We start from the raw sequence: 10000 nt of genomic DNA, 5'->3' as shown, positions 1-10000 counted from the left end.
ACGGAATTATGTGATGTCTTCTGTACTGAATCAATCCCTCTGACAGTATAAAGAGTTAAAAAAAAATTATACTTAAGAACTGATGGAAAATGGACACAGTTTTAGATTCTTTTTAATTTTGAGGAAACGTCTTTGATTAAAAAAAAAAAAAAATAAGGGATGGAATGGTTAAGGCCCTTACTGTCTGCGGTTAAGGAAGCTCCCTAACACCTCCTTCTTACCTATTTATTTTTGGGTACGGCTGGCTAAAATAGTTTTGTGCGTTGTGTGTGCAGAGTGTGGTGATATTAGAATGATTTAAGTAACACGGGAGAGGACGGTGAAGTGTGATAAGCAAAATAAATCGCTTAGGAAGAGGTGTTAGAGAGTATGGGCTTAAGTAACAGACCAATTAGCCACAATAACAGTCCTGTCCTTCATTGCTGGGTTAATGACACGAGATATAATAAGCTTGGTTATTAAAAGGGTCATTGGATATAGATAGCGCTGTGTCTGGATAATGATAGGCCCTTAATTAACCCACTAATTATGAAGAAATTATTGTACTGTTTGTGTAGAGTAATTTGGTGTGATTGTATGTGTTGTAGTGATTGCATTGTTGAGTGTATTGTGCGTTGGTGATTGTGGTATTGAGTGAATTGTGTTTTAGTGATTGTGCTGTTGAGTGTATTGTGTTTTGGTGATTGTGTTGTTGAGTCTACTGTGTTTTGGTGATTGTGTTGTGTTTGTTTTGGTGATTGTGGTGTTGAATGTCTTGTGTTTGGTAATTGTGTTGTTGAGTGTACTGTGTTTTGGTGATTGTTGTGTTGAGTGTATTGTGTTTTGGTGATTGTGTTGTTGAGTGCATTGTGTTTGGTGATTGTTTTGCAAATGAAATGTAAAACGGTATGTCTTAAAGAGATTTAGGATATGTATGGTAATTTTCACATACGTACATACGTACTTACATACATACATACATACATACCGTACATACATAAATAGTTGCACGTTTATACAAACTGTGTCCATATTTGGGTGTACACATATTCTTTCTCTCTCTCTCTCTCTCTCTAACAAATGACCGCAATCGCAACTTCCTCTTCTCTAAGGTGTTATTAGTAGGGCAATTTCCAGGTGTGTGTGTGTGTGTGTGTGTGTGTGTGTGTGTGTGTGTGTGTGTGTAATTAGTGAAAGATAAAATTATGTGAACATGAGAAAATGAGTGAGAAAGCAGTTAGTGTGAGTGAGCAGTTTGTGGTGTTTTTAATGAGAGAGAGAGAGAGAGAGAGAGGATCATTACTGGCATATTCTCACTAATTGCTTTCTCACTAATCTTATCATGTTCACACAGCACTATCACACACACACACACACACACACACACACACACACACACTCTCTCTCTCTCTCTCTCTCTCTCAAGATTTATTTTAGTTATCCATAATCCAGTGTTGCACAGTCTCATTTCATTTCCACTTTCTCATATTTCAGCTTGAGAGAGAGAGAGAGAGAGAGAGAGAGAGAGATTTACCAGATTTATGTCCACCTACATTCATGCATTTCGTGTTGTTTTGCTGTCGAGTTTAATATTACAAACCCACACCCTAAGCACCCACCATTTCTCCCTCCCCCATTTCTCCATTTTTACACATATTTTTCAACTTGCCCATGCCACAGAATGCAGCCCTCACAATATTCCATGCACCAAACAGATAGCCTGCAATTTTCTTTATGGTTGTGTCTCGTTGCACCCCTATTTATATTTCTGCATGTTCGAGTTATATTGCATGCTTTTTTTTTTCCTTTCCCGTTGCAAATTGTGAAAACATTGCAGAATCCACCCCAAAGCAATAAATTCTCTTTGTATATCCTGTAGATTTGTTTCAGTTTTTCAATTATCTTTTTCTTCTTTTCCATTCCTTCGTATACATAAATGTAATGGACACTGCACTGTTGTCTTTTTTATTTAACTATTGGGATATATTTCACCTCTAATGATATATTCTGATTTTAGCCTAAGGTGTACAGTATATTCCAGTTTCTTAAAGTTTCCATTTTACAGTAATCCAGCTACACGTTTCCAGTATAAGATGGTTATAAAACTTATTTTGATTTTATTATCCGTTCTGTTCTATTTTATTCAACTAATTCAGTAGCCAAGCATAGTATTAGTTACCCCGTACAGTACTACAATCAGTTTTCTGCACCGCCAGCAAAACATTTTAGTCTCCCCATCCTTAAATGTTCCACCCACCGTTTTCTCTACTTCCCCCTCGTAAAGGCCAACTGTATAATATTTCATCACTGTAGTAGAAAGTGTACAGTTATTTAGCCCCTGTTTTTCACGTAGTTTCATGTTTTATTACCGTACCCAGTCTGGTGTTCCGTGCAATTCCGCCTCCCATTTTCTTTATACCTCCCATAAAAGGAACAGAAGTGTGTTGTGCCTCCTTTATTGCCAAAGAAAGTATATATAGACGTCTTTCTCTGTCACACATCACCTTTATTCTCTCAGTTTAGTGTCCCATGCAGTCCCACATCGGATTTTCTTTACACCTCCCATAAATGAACAGCAGTGTTATGTATTTCCTTTACTGCAGTAGAAAGGGTAATTTTGACCTCAGTTTTCTATCATATTTCCTCCTGTATTGTTATCCTAAGATCCTCCAACACTAAGGGCATTGTTATTAAATTTAAGATTGCGAAGGGAAGGGGATACGGCTAATTTTTGACAAGTGTTTAACAGTATTATGGAAAATAAGAGTACGTTTGCCCACACTGATTCGTTGCTAGTAGTGTTAAGTAAAATCAAATGGACTCTAACCCGTTTTTATCGTCCCAGGGGTTTTAAAATTGACGGTCGTAAATTAGGGGCTACGCATTCGTCCTCTCTGTTTTGATAATGCGTCCAATAAGTAGTCTTTTATACAAACGCCTGACGATTTTTGTAGACTGAGAGATGCCATTAGACCCAAAAAGTTAACTCTTAGCCTCCCAACAATGGATATTTTATGTATCTTCCCCAGTGTATTTATTTTTGCGGCTGTTTTTTATGGTTCAGTCCCAAAATGGAAACCTTGTATATTTTTCCAACTTTATTGATTATTTGAAGGATTTTTATAGTCCCCCCCCATATTCCCAGTGAGTCCATCCTCCGTTTTCTTCGGCCTCAGCCTCCCCTCTCCTCCCCTTCCTCGTGTATGCAATCTCCTTTATTAGTTCTTTATCTGGTTTTGATGGTTTATAATTCAGTTTCCCCTTCAAAACAGCTGCACCTCAATTTTCATTTATTTAGTCCTCCGTCCATTCTTCTCTCTCTCTCTCTCTCTCTCATCTATTTTAGTTGTTTTTGTCACATCACCTGAAACTTTATATTCAACTTCAGATTATTTCCAGTTGTGAAGGGGTAATTGAAGGCTGTATCTAACCCCTCCAGTCAGAAAAGCCTCCCCTGAGCTGAGTAAAATCTTCTGGAGATATTAGGAGTAAATACATAAAAGACATGATGATATGGAAGGGATTTATGTACCTCTTAATGTAATCCTCTGTAATCTAGGTACGATTGAAAGCCACAGAAGTCAAAGTATACAAGCAGCATATATACTCTGAAATATGGGTACAAAATACGAGCATGTGAATATAAGAATACAGCCGGAATACATACAAATACACCTGGATAAAGGGAGATAAGAGCGGTGAATATATGACTGGGAAATAAAAAGAAAACGAATAGGAAAATCAGGAACTTATTTATGTCCCCCCTTAAATTCCAGCTTCACCCTCCGTTTTCTCTAGTTTCTTGCAATAAAGGTGTGTAGATTTCGTTTTCTGCAATTGCATTTTATCTACCTGAAACTGAACTGAGGTCTACTTTCCCTTCAACTCAGCTCTTCATTATTCTCAGCTTCTTTGCTGTAGAGTTTTATGCTACAACAACAACAACTAAAACAACAACAACAACTACTACTACTACTACTACTACTATTACTACCATAATTATTGTGATGATGACGATGATAACGATAATGATGACGATAAGAATGACGATAATAGTTACAACGCCCCTCTCATCGCTACAACCGCAACTCTCCCTCGTTCCCCATCCCTCCTAACAGCGTCCCTCTCTTCCCCTTCTGCAGGTTCTGGGCTCAAGGGCGGCGCCTCCTGTAGCAGCAGCAGATCCACGTCCCCTGCTAGCTCCGGGGCGGGTCCTGGGGGCTCTTTCATACCCCAACCCAGACCTCATTCCGCCAGGGCATCACTGAACGAGAAGCATGCTAAGTGAGTACCATGAATTGTGCCAGTGGGGTTTCATGGGGGTGAGTGGCTACCATGAATTAAGCTGTGAGTTGCCTACCATGGATTCTTGTATCGGGGGTATGGTGAGTAAATACCATAGATTGGGTTATGGGGATATGGTAGGTAAGGACTGTGAATTATTGCAAGTGTGTGTGTGTGTGTGTGTGTGTGTGCGTGTGTGTGTGTGTGTGTGAGAGAGAGAGAGAGAGAGAGAGAGAGAGAGAGAGACGAAATATGAGAGGCGGTGAGATAGTGGGTGTGAGAAAATGAGAGAGAGCAAGATTAGGTGTGACTTAATTAATCCTTGAGTGAATGAGACGGCTGTGTGTGTGTGTGTGTGTGTGTGTGTGTGTGTGTGTGTGTGTGTGTGTGTGTGTGTGTGAGTAGTAGTGGTAGTAGTAGTAGTAAAAGTAATTGTAGATTTATAGTAATAGACATAATAGTAGTAGTAATGACAGAAATAGTAGTAGTGTAATAATAGCAGCAGCAGTAGTGGTAGCAGTAATAATAGTAGTAACACCAGCATTAGCAGCAGCAGTAGTAGTAGCAGTAGCAGTAGTATCAGAAATAGTAGTAGCAGTAGCAGTAGTATCAGCAATAGTAGTAGCAGTAGCAGTAGTATCAGAAATAGTAGTAGCAGTAGCAGTAGTATCAGCAATAGTAGTAGCAGTAGCAGTAGTATCAGAAATAGTAGTAGCAATAGCAGTAATATCAGAAATAGTAGTAGTAGTAGCAATAGTATCAGAAATAGTAGTAGTAGTAGCAGTAGTATCAGAAATAGTAGCCTAGCAGATGAAAGTGAGTCTGTGCAGTCCTTGTGAGATTTAACACAGGTGACTCACAAAGCCCTGAAGGTATGAAGGAGGGAGGGAGGGAGGGAGAGAAAAGAGAGAGAGAGAGAGAGGGGGGGAGGGAGGGAGGGAGAGAGAGAGAGGGAGGGAAGGAAGAGGGAAGGTTAGGAAATGAGAGGAAAGTTATGGACAAGGTAGTGCAAGAGAAGGAATGAGAGAGAGAGAGAGAGAGAGAGAGAGTATAAAGGAGGAAAGTCCAAGGGCGTTGTCTCCATAACACTAAAGAGGGAGGGAAGGAGGGAAGATGGGGGGGAGGAAGACTTAGGGAAGGAGGGAGGGAGGGAAAGAAAATTTTGGAGGAAGGTAAAGAAAGAAGGGGAGGGGAAAGAGATGAGAATGGAAAAGGGGAAAGAAGGAGGGAGAAAAAAGGGTGAGAGCGACGGGAGAGAGATGAAGATAGAAAGTAGGGAGTTGAGGAAGAGAAGAGGGAAGAGGGAGAAATGGGGAGGAAAGGAAATGGGAAAAGATGAAGGAACAGGGAAGAGGAGGAGAGAAGAGAGGGAGAAGGAGAGAGGGAAGGAAGCTATGGGGAAGGGAGGGGCAGGATGAGGGAGGGAGATACGAAGGAAGATGGAGTGGAGAGATGGGTAGGGGTGAAGGAGAGTGGGAGGAGGGAGGGGGGAGGGGGAGAAGGGAGAGGTGTGAGGGTGTGTGTAGATAAGACGGTGAGGGTGGAGGGAGGTGTGAAGTGGGGAGGGAGAGGAGGGAAGGAATGTAGGGAGAGAAAAATGGGGTATATGGAGAGAGGGAGGGAAGGGAGGGATAGAGGGAGGGAAGAGGGAAGGGAGAAGAAAGGGATGTGTAGGGGATAAGGTATGGAGGGAAAGGATGGAAAGGGAAATGAAGAGGAAAGGAGAAAGATAGGGAAAAGAGAGGAAGAGAGGAGTGAGAAGGACCACGGTGCAGAATGGAAAATATAACTCCCTGATCGAAAGAGAGAGAGAGAGAGAGAGAGAGAGAGAGAGGATAATAAACCTTTTAACACCTGTGGGATTTTCTGAGGCGAATAAAATCATCTGATGTAAGGGAGAACAAAATACATGATAAATTTTAAGAATATAATCTATTTTGTATAATCTACTCTGTATTATTAAATCTACCCTATAATGCAGTGGAAAGTAACGAGTGAGAAGAAGGAAGATGAAAGAGGAAAAAGGAGAACGAGGGAGAGAAAGATAGAAAGAATGGAAGGAAAGGGGGGCAAACTGAAAGCGAAAAAAAGAAAGAAAAGAGAAGAGGAAGTAAGGTAGAAACGAAAGAAGAGAAAGGAAAAAGAATGAAAGGAGGAATTAAGGTGACAGCGGAAAATGAAAAAACACAACAAAACAAAGAAAAGAAAAAAATATAATCGAGGTGACAAGGGTAAGCACGGTATGGTAATTTTGTAAACCTTTAACCCTTTCACCACGAGCGTCAAAGTACCCCAAGGCGATCTCTGGGAGCGGCCCTGTCCTTCTGCTTCCCACTAATGATTTCCGGACGCGAGGTGCATCTTCCGGAGACTTTAGGGACTTTAGGAGTTAATGAGATTGTTTGGAGCACCTTCAGGCTTTAAAATTTCTCAACCTGATTCGTATTCTCCGTAACACCTCTTCCTAAGCGATTTATTTTGCTTACTACTCCATACTATATAAATATAAATAATATTAATTCAGTGCTATGATACTCATCTTAAATAACATTTAACTTGATACCAGCCAGCCGTTTTCTAAAATAAATCGCTAAGGAAGAGGTGTTAGGGACCATGGAGTATGTAAGAATGAAAGTCGGGAAAGAAAAGAGTAAATAGGAAATGAGAGCAAATAGGAAATGAGAGATGGATAAGGGTAGGTTATAGATGAAATAGGAAATGAATTACTTGTGGTATCTGAGAATGAGAGGAAGGAAAGAAAAAGGTAAGTAGGAAATGAGAGAGAGAGAGAGAGAGAGAGAGAGAGAGAGAGAGAGAGAGAGAGAGAGAAGTGAAAGGAAGAGAAAAAAGTTATATGAGAGAGAAGGAATAATGAGTTTTATTTATTTATTTATTTATTTATTTTTAATGGGAGAGGATAGTGGTGAGGGTGAGGTTGTGTGTGGAGGGGAGGATAGGATAAGACAGCTGCACTATCCTCACTTCTCATTCACTGTTAATATCCTCTCTCCTCTCCTCTCCTCTCCTCTCCTCTCCTCTGCTCATTTTTATTTCTTCTTCCTCTTCCCTCTCTCTTCATCACACGCCTCCTCATCTCGTCTCTTCTCCTCTCTTCTCTTCTCCCTTCTCCGTTCTTCTCCCTTCTCCTCTCCCCTCTCCTCCCCTCCCTTCCCCTCCCCTCCCCTCTCTCTGCGCCAAAAGATAAGCTAATTGGGTACTTTTTGTTAAAAGGTGGAGTACTGTTCTCTCTCTCTCTCTCTCTCTCTCTCTCTCTCTCTCTCTCTCTCTCTCTCTCTCTCTCTCTCTCTCTCTCTCTCTCTTTCTACCATTTTCTACTAATTCTGCTCTAATTAGATATTGCAAGACTCTCTCTCTCTCTCTGTTTGTCTGTCTGTCTGTCTGTCTGTCTGTCTCTCTCTCTCTCTCTCTCTCTCTCTCTCTCTCTCTCTCTCTCTCTCTCCCCAATCAATACCTTTTACGCACCTTGATTGTCCACTCCATTTGCATACGCTCGAGAAAATAATAAAAAATAAAATAAAGATAAATGAGGGAAAATAAAGGACCTAAAAGTAATACGAGTGGGCGCGGCGACGGATTTTTATTATTTATTCTTATATCTATTTTATTTTTTATTTTTTTTATTTTTTTTGCGTTTGGGGCAGGTTCTGGATGAGTCACTCCTCTGAGATCGTGGGCGTCAGGGGTCATAGAAAACGGGATTCCCCTCCTCCCTCAGCTCCCACTTCTTCCTCCTCCTCCTCCTCCTCCTCCTCCTCTTCTTTTTCTTCTCCTTCTGTGTTTTATTGTATCCTCTGTTTCTAATTTATTCGCTTTTCCCCCCTCCTTCGATCACCCTCCCCGAGAGAGAGAGAGAGAGAGAGAGAGAGTGAGAGAGGATCATGACATCACACATTGACTTTAATCCCATAAGACCCAACCTTGGTCATTCCGTCTTTCCTTCAGATTCTTTCCTTCTTTCCCTTCTTCCTTCCTTCCCTTCCCTCCTTCCTTCCTTCCTTCCATATTTTTGTCTCTCCTGTTTCTCCACTTCCTTAATTTACCTCCAGTATTTTTCTTTCCTTCCTTATATTCCTATCCTTTCCTCCTTCCTTCCTTCCTTCCTTCCTCTTTCTTTCTTCTTTTCCCACCTATGGTCATCTTCCTTCATTTACCTCTCATACTTTTTTCCTTCCTTCCTTCCTTCCTTCCTTCCTTCCTTCTCTCTTTCCTTCGTGTTTCCCCAGTTCTTCCTTAATTTACCTCCAATATTTCATTTTCTTCATTCCTTAGATAGATAGATAGATAGATAGTGAATAAGTTGAGCCGTGAGAGATAAAGTTTAAGGATAAATTTACCGTAAATCACTCAGCTTAATGGAGAGAGAGAGAGAGAGAGAGAGAGAGAGAGAGAGAGAGAGAGAGAGAGAGAGAGAGAGGAAAGACTGGAAAAGGGAGGGGTTGAGGGAATGAAGGATGGAGGGAGAGATAGAAAAGAGGAGAGGATGAGGGAGGAAAAATCGGAATTCGAGGGATTGAGGCAAGAATGAGGGAGGAAAGATGGAGAGGAGGAGAGGTGAAGAGAAAGAAATGAAGGAGGAAAGAGGGAGAGAAGGAAGACTTGGTAAAGAGAAGGGGAAGAAAGATATTAAGGAAGAATAGTGGAGGAAGGAGACCCGAAGAGGAGGGTGAGAGAAGAGAAGAGGAGGAGGAATGGAGAAAAGGAAGGAGAGGAGGAGAGAGGGAGAGAAGGAGGGATAGAGGGAGGGACCAGCTCCGCCCACACCCACCTATCCCTCAGGGGCAACTAGTCTCCCGGTAAGGTAACTAACTCGCTCCTTCTCTCCCTCACGCCCACCATCTCTCGTTTTCCTTATTTCTCTCTCTCTCTCTCTCTCTCTCTCTCTCTCTCTCTCTCTCTCTCTCTCTCTCTCTCTCTCTCTCTCTCTCTCTCCTCCGTTGTCTGCTTCTATCCCTGTTTTATTGATCATTGTCTGTCTCTATCAATCTCCGTTTTTTTTCTGTCTGTCTGTCTCTGTGTTTTTGTCTGTCTGTTTATCGATGTTTGTCTGTCTATCTGCCTAGCTGTTTCTGTCTATTTCTGTCTTCCTCCTTTCTGTCTCTCTTCTTCATTCCTGTATTTCTCCTCCTGTCGCAAATTTATCTGTCTTTCTTCTTCATTCCTTCTCCTTCTCTCCTCCCCACGCCCCATATTCCTCCCCCGTTCCCATTCTACCCCTCCTTCCCTCCCATTCCCCTATATCCTACCTTATGCATCCCTTTCCCCCCCTCTCTATCCTCCCCCATTTGTATCCCCTCCCCATCTTCATTCATACCCACTGCTCACTTTGTATGTTGTCTGCCCTCCCCCTCCCCCAACCCAGTTCCCCCTACTCTCTTACTCCCCTCCCTTCTCCTCTCCTTGGTCTCCTCCCGTCTCCATTCACCTTCAGCTCACACCCCGTTCCGTCTCTCCCCCTTCTGTCCCTTCTCTCCCATCCACTGCCCCTTCCCTTCCCTTCCCTTTCCCCCCCTTTCCCTTCATTTCCCTTTCTTCCCCTTTCCCTTCATTTCCCTCCTTTTTCACATTTCCCCTCTCTATTCTTCCTGCTCCCATTCCCATCCCAACTTTCCCCCTTCCCTCCCCGCTCCTGTCTCTTTCCCCTCCCCTTTCCCTACTGTTTCCCTCCCCTCCCCTCTTCATCTTTCTCACCTCCCTTTTCTCCCCATCCCCCTCCCTC

General features: G+C 42.2%; 1 protein-coding gene across 1 annotated transcript in view; it reads left to right on the top strand.

The window, feature by feature from the left end:
• Positions 1-10000, top strand: part of LOC145402543 (uncharacterized) — a 250105-nt gene that overhangs the window by 140845 nt on the left and 99260 nt on the right. The window contains exon 3 of the mRNA XM_080274548.1: positions 4122-4263. Within this exon, the coding sequence (XP_080130674.1) occupies positions 4122-4263 (142 nt within the window). The remainder of the gene's footprint in view (positions 1-4121; positions 4264-10000) is intronic.

This window comes from Coenobita brevimanus, chromosome 58 (assembly GCF_032717465.1).
Source record: "Coenobita brevimanus isolate Jiangsu-jjx chromosome 58, ASM3271746v2, whole genome shotgun sequence".
NCBI lineage: Eukaryota > Metazoa > Arthropoda > Malacostraca > Decapoda > Coenobitidae > Coenobita > Coenobita brevimanus.
The sequence above is the reverse complement of the archived record's forward strand: the minus strand, read 5'-3'. Positions and strand labels throughout refer to the sequence as shown.